This window comes from Mercenaria mercenaria, chromosome 10 (assembly GCF_021730395.1).
Source record: "Mercenaria mercenaria strain notata chromosome 10, MADL_Memer_1, whole genome shotgun sequence".
Taxonomy (NCBI): domain Eukaryota; kingdom Metazoa; phylum Mollusca; class Bivalvia; order Venerida; family Veneridae; genus Mercenaria; species Mercenaria mercenaria.
The window spans coordinates 26,426,737-26,445,942 of NC_069370.1; the positions used below are offsets into that span (position 1 = coordinate 26,426,737).

The 19,206-nt window shown below is 34.0% G+C and overlaps 1 protein-coding gene across 1 annotated transcript in view; it reads left to right on the top strand.

Annotated features, from left to right (window-relative positions):
• The first annotated feature begins 11,061 nt into the window (after window positions 1-11,061).
• The window catches only part of LOC123560866 (alpha-2 adrenergic receptor-like), a 51,294-nt gene continuing 43,149 nt past the window's right edge, over window positions 11,062-19,206 (top strand). The window contains exon 1 of the mRNA XM_053516834.1: window positions 11,062-11,564. Within this exon, the coding sequence (XP_053372809.1) occupies window positions 11,062-11,564 (503 nt within the window). The remainder of the gene's footprint in view (window positions 11,565-19,206) is intronic.

Genomic DNA, 19,206 nt, shown 5'->3' on the forward strand with positions numbered 1-19,206 from the left:
CCATTCCATTATAAGCTGTTAGGTCACTACAGCATAAATAGCTAATTTTGTCTGTATCATGTAACACCGACCTTAAATAAAATTTGTATCTTGTTTGTACATTATTAAGGAGGTAGGTTACCTTGTTATACCAGGGTTAATTTTGTATTTCGTGTAAGGATTTTATATTGAAAGAAGATGGAAAATACGGATATTTAACACTTGAGTGTATTTCGGTTTCACTGTACACATAATTCGTTATGGGGTTTTACTATTTTATAAGCAGTTTTTTTTTGGTATCAAAAAAATCATTTCTTGATATCAAAAATTCTATTTCTTGATACAATGTATCAGAAAATCATTTCTTGATATCCAAAAAAAAGTCACATTTTTGATATCAGAAATCGATTTTTTTTATATCAAGAATTCATTTTCTGATACCAAGAAAAGCTGTCCATTTTTTTTATATCAAACAAGAGCTGTCGGAGGACAGCAACGCTCGACTATTTAACAGCCTTGTCAATTGAATGAATACAAAAGTTGAAAAAGGGGCATAATTTTGTAGAATGCTAAGTAGAGTTATTGAACCTCAGTACTGCATGTCATATCATGAAGTGTGTGAAGTTTCAATCCTTTCCCTTTAGTGGGCTTACATACAAAAACTTAACCAAAAACTGCTAAGTCGAAAAGGGGGCATAAATTTGTAAAAATGCAAAATAGAGTTATGGGACCTTCACAGTGCATGTTAGATCATGACAGTGAACAAGTCTATTTTTAGAATTGCGTAAATTTTTAATATCAAGAAATACTGGTCATTTTTTGATATCAAGAAATCGAATTCCTGATATCAAGAAATCGAATTCTTGATATCAAAAATGATTTCTTGATATCCAGAAATCGAATTCTTGATATCAAAAATTCTTGATATCAAAAAAATAGTCCGTATTTCTTGATATCAAGAATTCGATTTACTGATATCAAAAAATATAACTAAATATTTGATATCAAGAAATGATTTTCTGATATAAATAAATCGAATACCTGATATCAAGAATCGATTTTTTGATATCAAAAATAAAATCATTTCCTGATATCAAAAATTTGATTTTTTTATATAAAAAAAATAGACAGCATTTCTTGATATCAAAAATGAATTCCTGATATCAAAAAATCGATTTTTTTGATATCAAGAAATTCATTTTGTTATATCAAAAATGATTTCTTGATATCAGAAATTCGATTTCTTGATACCAAGAATCATTTCTTGATATCAAAAAATAATTTTTGATATCAAGAAATCGATTTTGATACCAAGAAATCATTTCTTGATATCAAAAAATGCCTAGAAACAAAATAGTAAAACGGCTCCCCATAGAAGTCTGCATTATTGAGAATTTTACTAGTATGCGCGTTAGATTTCTAATAAAAGCTTAAAGTGTATATTGATCAGGTCGGCATGACGTCACTTCCGGAGACCCGGCAATTCGTAGCGAATTAACTAGCAGTGTGGGCTGTGGTGTTTATTTTTTTTCAAATCAAGATTCATATTTTATTATCTGCAGTCCGTAGGCTATGGTAGAATCTAATCTATTTTTCAAAAATAGGGTTTTTGTAATAAATGATTTTGTAGCATTTCAAAGGGTTTTTGAAGTAAATGGTTTTGTAGCATTTCAAAGCGGTCTGGAAAAATTGACGTTGTGCATTGTCAACTCTTCGGCACTACGGATCAAGTTTCCAAGTTTATTCAACCTTTTCTCAGTTTGCACATATACATACTAAACCATAGGAATAATACATAATAAATTTTATAGAAGTTATTTGATTTAGTCACGCAACACGACGAATACAGATCTAGCTCTAGATCTCATCAAATATCTGACAACATAACATTTTTAACTATCTATAAGTTTTTAACCTTTTTTTTTTAACTTCTTGGCCTATTAACCTTATCACCATAGCAGTAAAATTCCTGGCCGCTGTAGAGTTATGGGACCACAGGTCATCACAACAGTGATTTATTGTGGTGTGTTTGTATCTGGATCATTTTGATCTGTACATGTATTGTTACAGCTTGAATCTATTACGAAAAGAAGTGGGTTTTTTATAGTTCCAAAATTGTGGCAAATGAAAACTTCAAGTAAAATTATTATATAGCTTATGCATTTTGTATTTTCTAATTAAGGCCTAAAAGAAAAAATTCTTTGTTTCCGGTAACATGCTCAAAAAAATTAGGGTAGGTAGGTCGGAATTTTTTTTTTTTTTTTTTGGAATTTTTTTTATTAAGGGAGACTTTTCGAAAATTATTTTTTTGTCAAAAAAATGATTACAGATAAGGGGGTTATGCCTTTAGAGCATCAGTAAGTTGATTTCTAACATCACTGGCCATGTTTAAAGCATAAAAAGTGCAGTTTTGCATCATTTTGTTAAAAAGTTGAAAAAAATATTCTCCAAGGCCATAAAAACATTTAGGGTCGGGCCAAAAATTTAGAGTAGCTCGGGATACCGGAAACAAACAATTTTTTTTACGCCTAAGCACATAGTTTGATATTCTATATCATCTGAAAATAATATTATAAAGAATACTATTTACATGAATTTCCATATTCTATTTCCTAATTAAACTGCATGACCAAGATCAAATGCATAGAGCATCATGTGGATTTTTTTTAAATACAAATAAACATTCCTGTTATAAAAGTCATAATATGACAAAACATTCATTTTTTAGCCAAAATCTGGAGCCGAGTCCTTTTGAGAAAGCAATCTAGTTTTAACTGTTCAGGTTCACTTATTGAAAAAAGTATTAAAGGCACTGACCTTCAGAATTTGGCTAAAATGATCAATCTTTAAAATTAAAGTTTGGTGATGTTATGAACATTAGAACACGAGTTTTGGTTTCTAAACTAACTTAAAATGCCAATCAAGAAAAGAAAAAAAAACCAAAAACAAGCCCGAGTCGGGAATCGAACCTGGGCAATAAATACTTTCTTGCATTCTTGGCCAAATTAATACAACACTGACTGGAATTATAGATACTTAGTGGTCGTTAAATATAAAGTTTTATAATTAAGGGGTTGTAGGACATTTGACCCCCAGGACATTTGTCGCCCCCCCACCCCAATGAAAAAATGTACTACCGGACATTTGTCCCCCAGTTGAAATGGCAGATAGGACAATTTCTTGGTATCAAAAATTCGATTTCTTGATATCAAGAATTATTTTTTGATATCAAGAAATGAATCTTGGTATCAAGAAATCGAATTTCTGATATCAAGAAATCATTTTTGATATAAAAAAATGTATTTTTTGATATCAGGAATTTATTTTTGATATCAAGAAATGCTGTCTATTTTTTTTATATAAAAAATCGAATTTTTGATATCAGGAAATGGTTTTATCTTTTTTATATCAAAAAATCGATTATTGATATCAGGAATTCGATTTCTTTATATCAGAAAATCATTTCTTGATATCAAATATTTAGTTATATTTTTTGATATCAAGAAATCATTTCTTGATATCTAGAAATACGGACTATTTTTTTTGATATCAAGAATTCGATTTCTTGATATCAAAAAATGACCAGTATTTCTTGATGTTAAAAATTTCCACAATTCTGAAAATAGACTTGTTCACGTTCATGATCTAACATGCACTGTGAAGGTCCCATAACTCTATTTTGCATTTTTACAAAATTATGCCCTTTTTTCGACTAAACAGTTAAGCTTTTGTATGTAAGCTGGTATCTCAGTATCCACTAAAGGGAAAGGATTGAAACTTCACACACTTGTTCACTGTCATGAAATGACATGCAGTACTGAGGTTCAATAACTCAGACAAACTTACAACTTTAGTCAGACCGAGAAAAAAGTCGAAAATATGTAACTGGCGAAACGAAACCGTTTTACTTTTTATACATATATTTGTAGAGACGCACCATGAGAAAACCAGCATAGTGCGTTAGAGAACAGCAAGGATTCTGACCAGAGTGGTGTGTGGATCGGCAGTTTGATTTGGGCCCATGCTGGTCACAAATGCACTATGTTGTTTTTCTCATGGTGCGACTCGAATGAATTTAGCTGAAGTGAGCAGAATCTGTCTTGAAACAATTCAATTTTTAAGTTGGTCAAATCTGTTATCCGACGACTTGCTACAGTCTGACACATTGCCTTTTCAAAAAGGCGAGTATTAGTATCATCGCTGCGCCCACTTTCATGGGCTTACAAGTTGATGAAATCGTGATACAGTAGCACCACTTAGTCAAAGCGAGCTTGAAACACTTCTCAGCTTGGGCGACCTGTGGGTTTCTACGTTGATAATTCGTGTTTTGTCAGACGAAATTATACCGAATACATGTGTATCTATGCATAAATATAGTATCTTATATTGTAGATATGCTGAAGGAAGATTATCCGTGAGGGAATATTATTTAGAAAACATACATGTCTTTGATTCTCACGGCAGGTCACATTGCAAACCATATCGAATGAATTTTAACTGAATGTTCTTTTATTTTTGTTCACTCTCGTATTGTAAGCATGTTTTAGTATATTTTGTTCTTGATATAACGATGAACTGTACATGCTAAGTTATATCAATAAAGTACTGTTCTGTTCATAAATCGTCTCACTAATTTTGCGCTAATTAGTGTTAATTGGCAGTATCAACGCCTGAGGAAATCCATATCACCGCTGGTTATCGATTTTCTATAAATAGCCTAATCAACATGCGGTCATATTTTTGCGTGTTTGAAACGAAAACGAGACAATGCAGTCGAAAATTCAGTAACATTCTTAGATCACTAGGGTTGCATTAATATAATATCTTACAATTTGATAGCTATGACGAAATTTAAGTTTGTTTTGACATATTTGAAAAGTATTACAACTTGCTGGAAAAGCTATCAGCAGTACAAACTGGTATTGTCTATGGACCGGAAATGTTTCGAAACTTTTCCGTTGAAATTCCGTTTCTATTTTTAGCCGCGGATTATTGCTATCAGAAGTATTGTTCTTTATCAAATAAAGCCTTAAATTTCGGAAGTTATACATGTGACACTGCGGTTAGGAAACATTTTTGAATTGTCAGTCTGGATTCCCAGGCTAGGTTTCTATATACATAAGCTACCTTTTTCAACGTTATAAGCTACGTGACCTCTGGGGCAGTACTATGCAATAGCTAATCAATATCATCGCTCCAGTTCAGGTGACATGAGGTCATCGTTTATTCACGTGACCAAAAATTTGCATATTTGTATTCATACACGTTGTTGTTTTAATTAAAACGTTTACTTAAGTTTGTATTGATTTTAGTCGCCGAATTTACATTAAAAATGGTATTAAGGCATAATATATTGTAGCTTTTCAAATTATGCACGTTGTGTAGATAATTGTTTACCTAGAAAGCTTGGAACTATTTTTGGTTGTGTTGTTAGGATGGTCTTAAGAACTGACACGATTTTTCAAACGGAGTATTCTTTTTGACACTGGTGGCAGCTAGCAGCCACCAAAAAATCATATCAAAAAATGTGACTTTTTTTTTTGATATCAAGAAATGATTTTCTGATACATTGTATCAAGAAATAGAATTTTTGATATCAAGAAATGATTTTTTTGATACCAAAAAAAAACTGCTTATAAAATAGTAAAACCCCATAACGAATTATGTGTACAGTGAAACCGAAATACACTCAAGTGTTAAATATCCGTATTTTCCGTCTTCTTTCAATATAAAATCCTTACACGAAATACAAAATTTACCCTGGTAACAAGGTAACCTACCTCCTTAATAATGTACAAACAAGATACAAATTTTATTTAAGGTCGGTGTTACATGATACAGACAAAATTAGCTATTTATGTTGTAGTGACCTAACAGCTTATAATGGAATGCGTACCGGACATCTGTTTTGGGCTGAGTTACACCCCTTCCCTCCATATCCGCCATAATCGACTTTATTTTGGAGGACTTGGCGGAAATGAGTGAGTAAGATTTATGCAAGATATCCAAATTCCGTAAAGTTAAGTAAGCTCATGAAAAATAGTAGTGAATCTAGACTTGTTAAACTTGCTTTGTTTTGTAAGAATATTTTAGCTTGTGTCTAGAACCTGATTCTAGAGTACCTCTAGACAAGCCTGTTCGGGGTTTTCTAGGGGTACGGACCTCCGATTTTCTAGAGATTTAGGGTCATTTACATTTCAAATTTTGTTGAAAATGAAATAACAAGTAAGACTTCATCAGAATTCACCTAAAACTTGGATCTAAATGGTTTACAGATAACAACGTTCGCCCGATTTGTTACATTTTCTTTCGAAACGTAATTAACCGAGGAACACCAAATAAATCATGAGGATTCGAACTAGCAGGAAAAAAAAGATATAAAAAATAAACAAAATAATACGGAATCCTGTTCGTGCCACTTAAATTGTAATTGTCGCATGTCATTCTTAATTCTCGCGTCGTGAAATTGAAATCCAATAGACATAGTTGCGAGAATTAGTAAAACCTCGCATTGTCGCCCGATGTAGGGGATAATTTCTTACTACATCACAGTGATATTGATAAATAGTACCCAGGAAGAATTACATTGATCAATTATTGAATCAATTTGTCCGGAAATCTAATCCCAAGCGACAGTAAATACATCGAAAGGCATACCGCCTAATTTATTACATCTAGCAATAAGCAAGCCTAGAGCTCTACCAGCAGACTGTGCAACAAATTTTGCAGTTATTCCATAGTCCAAATGTTCAGTTAGAGCAAGGCCTAAATAGACATATTTATCAACAACAGCTAGTGTATGTGGGCCACAGCAAAAAGCAATATTACTTCGAGGTTCACTCTTTGTCCTGAAATGGATAACTTGGCTTTTTGTTGCATTGACAGACATATTATTTGTCTCGGACCAGACACTAAGGACATCAAGCAACAACTGCAAATCTGTCTCACTCTCCGCTACTAGAACAATGTCGTCGGCATACAAAAGTATACATAGCTTTTCGTCTTCACCAATGTCTATACCAACATTCAGCAGTTTAACATTATTTACTAGGTCATTTATGAACAGATTAAACAAAATTGGGGATAAACTACATCCCTGACGTAAACCTGTCTTCACATTGAACCAATCACTATTGACCCCATTTAGTCTAATACAAGACTTAACTGAGCTATACAAAGATCTCAAAGCATTTAACATTTTTCCTTTCACTCCATAGTTATACAATTTTTCCCATAACTGATTTCTATCAATCAAGTCGTATGCTTTTCGAAAATCTATGAAAGCGCAGAAGGTTGACAATTTTTTCTTAATACGACTATCAACTAAGTTGGTTAATGACGAAAGGTGATCAACAGTGCTCCTATTTTTCCGGAACCCATTCTGTTCATCAGCCAGGATATTGTTATCCTCAACCCATTTTGACAACCTATTGTTTAACACTGCACAGTACAATTTATACATACAAGGTGCTAAGCATATCCCCCTATAATTCATAGGGTCTCTTGGGTCTGCAGTATTAGACTTAGGTATTGGGTTGATGATACCCCTACCCCAGTCTGATGGAACATAGGGTAGGTCGGGATACCGGAAACAAACAGTTTTTTTTACGCCTTAGGGTATTTATGTTTTCCACACATTTGGTAGCCGTTACGAGATACAAGGGACGTTTTCACAAACAGTTTATTTTACTTAATGTCGGTTAATTGATAATTAAACAATCAGTTCCGTGCCGATTATCATTATATCTTGTTAAATAACAAAATAAATAGGTGCATATTATGGTGCTTAATTTATTTTTTTTCTGCTGAATTTAGGGTTAGATGCATTCATTTATCTGTTATCAACAGTTTATTTTACAATAAACTAATCAGCACGGAACAGTGTATTTATTTGGAGTTCCACGGTTATTTAGGTTTTGAAAGAGAAGGTAAACAATCGGTAAATCACTAAATGCTGAGAAATACTCTAGACAAGAATTGCGGGAGGGAGGATGGGACGGACGGACATGCTTCTCCTTCAGGAAGCATAACAAAGACAGGAAACAGTTAGCATCCAAATAAAAAAGAAAACTTCACTGTGAAATATTAGGCTAGCATTCACCACCTTTTAATATATCTCACTTATAAATGGGGCTGTTAATAATACTTCGAAAGAAGCTCCACTATCAAGAGGAGATGGGCATGATGCAAGAAAATCTGGCAATTTAACCATATTTCTAGGGAGCAGAGTCCTAGGTTCTTTATTATGCTTAGTGTATAGAGCTTATGTGTGGGCTTAGTTTGTATCCAAGGCAAACCAGTGCCCTAGCCGGATTCTCCTAAGATTTTATCTCACTACAAAGGAACAAGAAAGCTGTTTCTCTCATGTAGTACTCTCATGTAGTGTTTAACAGAAATTCAAACATATATAATAATATTTGTTCCATAGTTGCTGTCATGGAGAAGGACTTGACGTACATACACTTAGGTTAAATGTGGGAAGATGGAACCCTGGTTGGGAAGGTAGTACCGAATAAAATGACACGGTTTCTAGGGCGGCAACCACCAGGCCTGTATGCCCTCATGACCTAGACAATATATATATATATATATATATATATATATATATATATATATATATATATATATATATATATATATATATATATATATATATATATATATATATACATATATATATATATATATAAGTGTTTAAAAAAAGTTTGTGTGCGTAGTGTTCTCATGAAGATGTAATCATGGGCCATGTTAATTAGGTTCTAGTTTCATAGTTTGATTGTTAAATGGATGTGTTTAAAACTGAATGCAAAATGTTTAAAACAAAAAAATAATTGTAAGTTTGCTATTTTTCAAAGATAAAGTATGTGTTCACATTACAGAATACATGAAAATGTATAGTTTATATGTTAGGTAACGTAAATTGTAACGTATATTGTTTTTTTTAAATACATGTGTTTAAAGTTAAAATGCAAAGCTATGTTAAAACATATTTTGATGAAATTGTAAATATGCTATTTCTAAATGCTAAAGTACATTTAAGGTAACAGAACACAAGAGATATAGTTTGTGTGTTCGGTAACGTAAATTGTAACTTAGTTCGATATATAAATACGTTGTCTTTTAAATTAAACTTACAGTTTGAAATGCAAAACTATACTGTTAAGAACAGAATTGTATGGTAATTTTTTTTTTCAAATGATAAAGTATGTTTTAGAGATACTGAAGACATACACTATAATTTGTATGTTTGGTTTGTAACATATCTTACAAGTTAAAGGCTTATTGATAAATAAATAAATAGTTGTATTATATGTAACTAAAGAAGGTTAATATAAAATTGATATGAACATTTTTAAGAAAAACATGTTTGAATTATGTATGATTGAAAAATAGCACATTTTGGAAGAATGATGTTACATTTTAAAAATCGCTAAAAAATCAGCTTTCTCTTAAATTATACTGGCAATCTATATATCTCTGTTTGGTGAAATCTAAACCTTTTAATGGTAACTTCATTTTTTGATTACCTGGTCATCTAAATTTGCAGTAAAAACTTTATGCCAAAAATGTTTGTTATTTTAGGGTAACGTATCTTTTTTCGATATCTTTTTTTCTTTAACATTATATTTTAGACATTAGAATTTAATCAGATTGTAGCATCTAGTATACACCTTAAAATAACATATGCAAACTTGAAATGATTTACTAACATAATGGTACCATTTGTCTTTAAAAATTGATGAAAAAATTATAGGTTTTGAGGGTAAGGTATTTTTAAGCGTGGTTACGGAGAAAAGCCCCGCTCGCCAGTTGCAAAGTTTTTGCCAAAATGTTCACCACACATTGGGGTTTCAAAAAAAAATAAAGGTCTACAAAATTCCCCCCGAGTGGGGAGCAAAACCCCTTCTGGCTCATGGTCTATAGTAAATATGGAATATTTATAGCTTACTAGTTTTGTATCGAGAAATATGCACCCAATATGAATTTAATAGAGAGTAAAATCAGTAATACATTCGAGAAATAATACAAGAAAAGTCTCAATTTGTATGAACCTGAAGGTTGTGTACACGAATAAAAATTTGTGCATAATGGACACAAATATCTCGCGTTGCATTTCCCAGATTGAAATCATAGAATTATATTATCCTTTACACGGATAAAATACTCGTATATGTCGTAGAAAATAGATACATACATCTCACTTTGCGCGAAAACACTTTAGGTTGCGCACAAAGGACACAGATACCTCATGTTGCTCGAATAGAATTGTTGTTCAAAACTGACACAAATGTGTCAGGTTGCGCAAATAAAAGGAAGGTGGTCCGAAATCAACACGGATATCTCACGTTGCACGAATTAAAGTTTGTGCAAAATTTACACAGATGTCTTATGATGCACGAATATAAGCTAGTGTAAATCTTACAAAGATATTTCGCCTTACATGAATTAAACATTGAGCAAAATGAACACCGTTGTATCACGTTGCTCGAATAAAAAGCGTATTACCAATAATGTCGGATATCTGCAATATTTTTTATTTATCTATTGACCATTTTATTTTTTATAGCAACAGGACACGTTTTCTTCAGCTAGATTTAAATATTCATCATACAAAATGACCTGTTGCCTGATACAAACAAGCATCTTTAGAAGACAACTTTTTTTTAACAAAAAAAAAAAAACTTCTATCACTAACATTTTCCTTAACTGTAATTGCTGGATCGATACGACCTTCCCGCAATAAAAGACGATGGAAGCGTAGTATTATCTCAGAAAGGGGGAATGAGCAGTGTTGTTCGAATACTCTATTTCTGCCATTACACGATACATCTGCGTATTTGAAATATTTCATTTTAAATTGGCAAAAATAATGAAAACTAAACCTTAATGATGAAAATTTGGAACTATATGTAATGTAATATAAGCTGAATTGCACTGTTATCCACAATTCTGGGTATTTCTTATATATCTAATGAAGAGCGGAACATAACAAAACTTTTAACGCGATTCTATGCTTTACCACAGCATTTAAAATTATAAACTGATCTACACGTATTGTGCGGATTTCACTCACTCACCGTCATGAGTTACAATAACACAACGTATCTTGAAATAACGACTCCTGAGAGTTTAAAGACGTTTGAAAATTTGGAGAACGCCAAAAATCATTCTGAATGGGAACCTCCGCCATTTGACGTCAGCGTCCCGAACATTTTGCTTGCAATAACGCTGACACTCCTTGACGTCATCACAATATTCGGGAACCTTCTAGTTCTTTTGTCTTTTGTTATAGAGAAACGTCTTCTTCAGCCGTTTAACATGTTTATCTTGAATTTGGCTGTGACGGATTTTTGTGTCGCTATAACGGCGATGACGTTTTATACGTTAGATACGTTGCTAGGGTACTGGCCGTTTGGAAAGGTTATGTGTGGTGTATGGATTTATTTCGACTTTGCAATGACGTTTGCTTCAGTATTTACATTGGTTACGATTTCTGTTGATAGATTTTGGTGTGTAACATGGGCGATTCATTATAGAATGCACAACAACAAAAACAAAACAGCGGTAATCATTGGTATTATATGGTAAGTAGGATATAAGGTCACTGATTTACACCATCTTGTATTTTCACTTGCCATTTCTTATTAAATTTAATCCGTTATATTTACATACGTCAGCGTTTTTTTTTCTTAATTTTTCTTTGTTTCTTTTTTTTTACATAACATCCTTTTCATATACGTCATCGCGTTAAAATTTTATTAACGGCGATATTTTTTTATTTCACTCAAGCTAAAAAAACAAATTTATATCATTTATTGTAGATGCTTATGTTACACTTGTTCTTTCACGAAATTATATTATAAAACTTTAAGCGGTGTAAGTACTGTATGAGTATAAAAAAGTAGAGGAAGTTTGAGTCGGTCACTTAAGCAAAAATGCATAATAAATATTGAAAGTACCAGGGTAAAAATAATTTGTATTCGTATGTAATCATTGGTCATTTTTCAGGTTTTTTATCGTGTAAAGTTTTAGTTATCCTGCAAATTGTAAACATTGTCTGTTTACTTGTCATGTAAAATAGCTCAGTCACCCAAACATGGCCGCATTTATCAGGGCTTCATTTATCAAGACCAAATGTACCAGTTAAACTTATCAGGACCACATTTATCAGGGTAATTTAACAGGGTCGCATTTATGAGAGTAGTTTGGCAGGGATACATTTATCAGTGAAATTTATCAGGGATACATTTATTATGAGAGCAATTTATCAGGGATAAATTTATGACATATATAAATTTATCAGGGACACATTTCTCTTAAAAAAATACCAAGGACACATTTATCAGAGAAATTTAGCAGGAATACATTTATCAGGGTAATTTATCAGGGCCATATTGATCAAGGTAATCCATCAGGGACACATTAGTAGGGGACACTTGCATCAGGATAATTTATCAGGGAAACATCAATCACAATAATTTATCGGGGACACATTTATCAGAGTAATTTAGCAGGGATACATTTATCAGGTAAATTTGACATGGCCACGTTTATCAGGGTTATTTATCAGAGCCACAATTATCAGGGTAATTTACCAGGGTTGCATTTTTCAGGGTAATTTAATTGCAAAAAAAAAAATATTTTATCTATAGTTTTATCATGTAATTGACATTTTAGGAATTGTACCCGGTATATCTTCATACTTTCTTAGTCTTATTTGATTATGATGTGATTATAAAAGATAAAAGGTAAGGGTAGATTCCCAGAAGCACAGAGCACCAGAGCATTTCAAAGACCGCGATAGAGGCATGCGTCGCAAAGTAGGCCAACAACAAAAAGAAGCTGTAACGGAAAACTATTGTAGATGGGCTGCTTCAAAAATCCATCAACAATTACATCTTAAAGGCAAAGAAAATCTGCTATATAAATGACCCCCTTCTTACCCCACCCGCCCCAACCCCCATGCCAGACATCTCCAATAAACAGGATCCTGTCTCGCCCGGTCTGCTAAGATTCCATAAAACCCCTGTAGACTTGACATGTAGCCAATGTCAGGCATGTAAGGGGGTCATAAATTTTATTGATGTGTACAGATAATTGGTTATTTCCTTTGTTTTGCATTTTATTGATTGCAATGCAGCCTTTTACCAGAATATACACAAAATTATTTTAGTTGAATAATATACTAATTGTAATTGCTCAGTCATATTGAGTAATGTCCTGACAAACTAAATTATAACTCTTACAGCAAAGCAATTCTCATCCGTTTACAAAACTCTCACCTTTATTTAATAAAATATAAAATAATCATTTTAAAATGAATAACAGAAATGACAAGTATTTTTATGCCCCCGAAGGGAGGCACATAGTTTTTGAACCGTCTGTCTGTCTGTCGGTCTGTCCGCAATTTTCGTGTCCGGTCCATATCTTTGTCATCGATGGATGGATTTTCAAATAACTTGGCATGAATGTGTACCACAGTAAGACGACGTGCAGTGCGCAAGACTCAGGTCCGTAGCTCAAAGGTCAAGGTCACACTTAGACGTTAAATGATAGTGCATTGATGGGCGTGTCCGGTCCATATCTTTGTCATCGATGGATGGATTTTCAAATAACTTGGCATGAATGTGTACCACAGTAAGACGACGTGCAGTGCGCAAGACCCAGGTCCGTAGCTCAAAGGTCAAGGTCACACTTAGACGTTAAAGGATAGTGCATTGATAGGCGTGTTCGGTCCATATCTTTGTCATCGATGGATGGATTTTCAAATAACTTGGCATGAATGTGTACCACAGTAAGACGACGTGCAGTGTGCAAGACCCAGGTCCGTAGCTCAAAGGTCAAGGTCACACTTAGACGTTAAAGGATAGTGCATTGATGGGCGTGTCCGGTCCATATCTTTGTCATCGATGGGTGGATTTTCAAATAACTTGGCATGAATGTGTATCACAGTAATACGACGTGTCACACGCAAGACCCAGGTCCGTAGCTCAAAGGTCAAGGTCACACTTAGACGTTAAAGATCATTTTTCATGATAGTGCATTGATGGGCATGTCCGGTCCATATCTTTGTCATTCATGCATGGATTTTAAAATAACTATGCATGAATGTGTGACACAGTAAGACGATGTGTCGCGCGCAAGACCCAGCTCCGTAGGTCAAATGTCTTAAACTTTAACATCGGCCATAACTATTCATTCAAAGTGCCATCGGGGGCATGTGTCATCCTACGGAGACAGCTCTTGTTTATTCAATTATTATGATCTTTTTATCCAAGTAACACAATAAAACCAGAAAAAAATAATTATTGCTGGATTTTATTAGAAATTAAAGGAGCGTTCATTGAAGAAAATTCTGATTATAGTATAAGAACTGTGATTTGGGAATATATAGTTCCCCGTGTGTGGCCTAAATACATTTTCTTTTATTTATAATAAAATCCAGCAATAAAGAGATATCATTGTTCAAAATACACATGATTTATTATCTATTAAAGGTGCCTGAATGCATTTTCTTTTATTTTTAATAAAAATCCAGCAATAATGCGATATTATTGTAATAAAACTCGATTTAATAAATCATTAAATTATTAAAAAATAAAAATACTGTTGTATCTCATCACTTTGTTTGTTTAGCCCTAATTTAATCAGGCTTTCTAAACTCGTTATAAAGGTGAGAACTGGTTTGCTATAAAGGTGAGAAATATCACATCCGATCTGTGTACTGCACAGTAGCTATACTATCAATGGTCTAGTCTTGTATATTGACTCTTACCGCTAATACACAGACCGTATACCCATAGGCCACGTACCTTGCATACCAGAATCAGCCTGTCTTTTATTAATGCAAAATACAGAAAGGGGGCGGGGGAGTGGGTATACGGGGTCGGGTGTTAGGGTAAGTGGAGCAACACCAGTTTTGTTTTATGGAACGGAAGGGTGTCGGTTCAAATCCTACTGAGATCCATTTTTTCTTTTTTGTGATAAAAAGATCATTTTAATGCCCTTGGATGAAGGTCAAGGTCACAGTTACTAAAATAGATGTATTTGTTAATGTGATCACCCAAAAGGTGGTTTCTGGTTTATAATTTTAGTTTGGACTTACTTTTACCAAACTTTGTGTACAGCGAAAAAAAAAAACAAAGACAAATATCAAACAGGGAATGCGACGTACCAAAAACGCAGCCTCCCCAAAACGAAACCCACAGCACGCAGACGTGCACACACACACACACACACACACACACACACACACACACAAAGCCAACATGAGGAAAAAACGAACAAACAAAGGAACACAGTGGGGCACCGCCTTGGAACGGTCAGTAGCAAAAACACCACTGGGGAGCTTAAACCGGTTTATGGTGCGCACCCAACCTCACTCTTACCCCCACCATGTTCCAAGGATACTGGACAGTGCAAACAAAAGAAATCCCCTCCAGGCGAACCTCCAACACGAAACGGAAACAAAAAGGCACGGCATGTAAAAAAATAAAGACAAATATCAATAACAGGGAATGCCACGTACCAAAAACGCAGCCTCCCCAAAACAAAACCCACAGCAAGCAAACGCGCACACCACAAACACACACACACATACACGCGCACACACACAAAGCCAACACATGAGGACAAAACGAACAAACAAAGAAACACAGCGGGGCACCGCCTTGGAACAGTCAGTGGTAAAAACACCACTGGGGAGCTTAAACCGGTTTATGGTGCGCACCCAACCTCACTCTTACCCCCACCATGTTCCAAAGACACGGGACAGTGTAAATAAAAGTAATCCCCTCCAGGTGAATCTCTAACACACGTAATGGAAACAAAAAGGCATGGCATGTAAAACACAAAATTGCTCGTGTATAAATATATAAAAAGCAAACATTTAGAACCAAAAACGTAAGCTTATCTGAAGAATTAGCTTTGGATAATATTTAGGGTCTCTGTTACTAAAAATAGAACTAGATGCCCACGGGCAACATGTCTAACCAGCCAGCTGTCATAAGGACTGGGAGTGCAAAAAAAATCCACACAGAAATCCTTACCAAAATACACCTCATAATTGGATGTAACATGCTTGTTGTACTACATACTACACTTACTGTCAGTATACTTGGTGTGTAGATAGCTTTTATCAAACACAAAGTTTGGGTATGTATTTGGGGTCAATTGGGTCAGGGTCAAGGTAAGTGTAACTTAAAATAGGGGGGAAATTTTACAAAGGAATTTGAGATTTTTAACAGAGTGTATTTAGTTTCCTGTCTCGAATAAAACGAAACAATAATTTAGTAGTGAGTCTTGTAAACAATGATAAACCAACTGATCTACACTTTGCAATTGATAACGGCCAATCAATGGGCAATAACCAACTTGATACGGATGCATCAGATTTGTACATTATGAATGAGTTTCAGTTCTTATTCAAGGTTTGTTCATGATGAAGGAGTTTCTAGTTTGTTATCTTACACAACTATGTTATAAAGTTATAAAAAAACTACAGCAGAAACTAACATGTAGTATTAAAAAATAAATAAACATATTAACAACATTAAGGATTATATTTAGTACAACTATTACACTCTTAATTTGACGTATGGGTTTACGATCTTTCTTAAAAATACGTGTAGTTTATACATTATTCAAGGTTTGTACATTATTATTGAGTTTCCGTACAGAAAATCTACTTTAAAACCTTGCACGACTATCTTATAATAATACAGCAAAAACAAACAAAGGTAACATTTCGAAAGCAAAATTTTATTATCATTATTATAATACAAGATTTATATAGCGCCCTTTTCATGATAAACACGTCCAAAGGCGCTTTACAGCAAACGCAGCCACACAGGGCGCGAAATTCATCCTCTAGATGCGAGATCCAGAGCGATCTGACCAGAGGGACAGAGTGAGATAAAGCCCCCAGAACAGATAGAGAGAAATCATTTTAGATACAGGCCTGTCCGGCTAACACAGCCTAGCTCTTTGCGAATAGACAGTCTGGTTCTTTAACGTGCCCGGTGTATAGCACCGATACATGCGGAGCCGTCTTTCCTGGGAAGAACCAGTACAGGCCTCTTAGGTGGGAGACACTCAAGAGCATCTCAGAAATTTCCAGTGCCTGGACTGGGAGTCGAACCCCGGACCTCTGGATTGACAGTCAAGCGTGTTACCACTAGACCACCGGTCCACCTGATTTTCAGTTTTAAAAAATCTGCTCGACTCGAACTATGCAAATATCGAAAGAATATGCAGTGTGGTGTTGAAAAAAAAACTGCGTATGGATGCTCTATATATGAAATTTTATATCACTGTTTACATTTTATAAACCTTTGCAGTGCAGGAAAATTGTGCAAAAACTAAAATATACTGGAAGAAAACTTACGGGAGCGTACAGTGCCAATTAATAATGTTCTATCAGAAGAACTAATTTGGATATAGTAATTTTATTGAAGACTTCTACTTCTCCTAATTAGGATTTAGCCTTTAATTTAAGACTTTATAATCTCCTAACTGGGACTACGTTTTTTTTTTAAGACATTAAAATCTCCTAATTAGGACTTGGCGTCTACTAAATGGGAGTTTTAAAGTTATTAGCAGGGCACTTCCGTGTATAACTGTGTAAATGATAAAGATATAATATAATCTTTTCTGTCATGTTATATTGCATTGCGAAAGGCAGCAATTTCTGCGTTTTTAATACTTAGTTGTTTTGGATGTTTGTACTTACAGGATATTTAATCGGAAATGTTTTGCCATCTTGCCATGATTTTGATGTAAACTGGATACATGTATTTATCAAGCTATGCTCACAGATCTTGTAAGATTTTATGCATAATAAATATTCTTCTTCTTCTATGCCTTACGCCTTACTCTTTTACTCTTCCATACCTCATGTTTTTATTTCGATGTAAATGAGATGTGAAACCAAAATTTGTAGTCCTGTTTGGCGCCATATAACCTATACTGTGTTGGTGCGCCGAAAAACCCAAATAAATAAATAAATAAATACTCTTACTCCCACGGTGCATTTTCAAATAAAAGAATCATTAAGCCGCGACAAAAACAATAATGTTAACATGTATCAGTTTGAGTTTCTGGCATTCAACAGAACATTTATTAACAGCACTAACACTAAAATGTCTGATCCTGTACCTATTTCATTTCATTCTTAACCTCTTATCAGCAAGAATCTCACAAAATCCCTGTCATTATTTTCATTGTTTTTACTTAACAAAGCACATATTTTCGCTGGGTCAAAATTTCGCAAATTTGAAAATTTGAGTATGTTCGCGATATTAAATTTTTAAGTTGTGAAAATGGTATCCTACTTGAATTTGAATTATACTAATGGTGAATATTAACGCGATAATTAATTTCCGCGAAATGTAGGGCCACGCAAATATAGCGAAAATTAAACCCTCTCGAAAAGAATGATCGTAGACTTTATTACACAACAAAATTATTGACCAGTTACTACATAGCCTTGTGTGTTGATTATGGGAATACAACACTCTGCTATTGCCCTCTTCTCTTTTGGAGTATGCTGTGGTCTGAAACAGATTTACCATGCAGGAGCCTGAAAAATACAACAGATGAACAAAAGCAGCAAAAATGTTTGATTCACGATAAAAATAACTATAGGAAATTATATATAAACACTATCAAACTTTTTACTGTTTGTTAAATTCTTACATGTTCGACTATAGAAACGTATTGTATTTTTGAGTTCATTTAACATTGTAAATAATGTAGACCTCCGCAACGCCGTCATGTATACTTTTTACCGCCCTTTTACGCGACGTTGTTTTAAGGTGGAATGCGCCCCAAATTTTTTTGTCGAATATTGTCCTGAAACTTATACTGTACAAAATTCAGGATATATGCGATTGAGTTCCGGTTTTACTTTTTCGCCATTTTGTTCGTGTTTTTGGCTATTGTGTCAGATACATGGCCACTGACGTCAGTTTTCGTGCAACGCCGAGTTCCGAGTGTTTTCCCTTTCCTGCGCTCTGTCATATTATAAATGAAAAATACAAAATAATGTTCATTTTGCAAACAGAAAATACTACTCAATGGTATAAAATTCAGTGAAATGAAATTGACGCTTAGGACGTCAGTGACGGTTTTGTGACGTCAGAACGGGAAAAAATCACATCAAGTTTTGCTAAAAATTTTGCCATAAAATCCAGTTTATTAAAAATCGGCTCGATAAAAAAACGTATA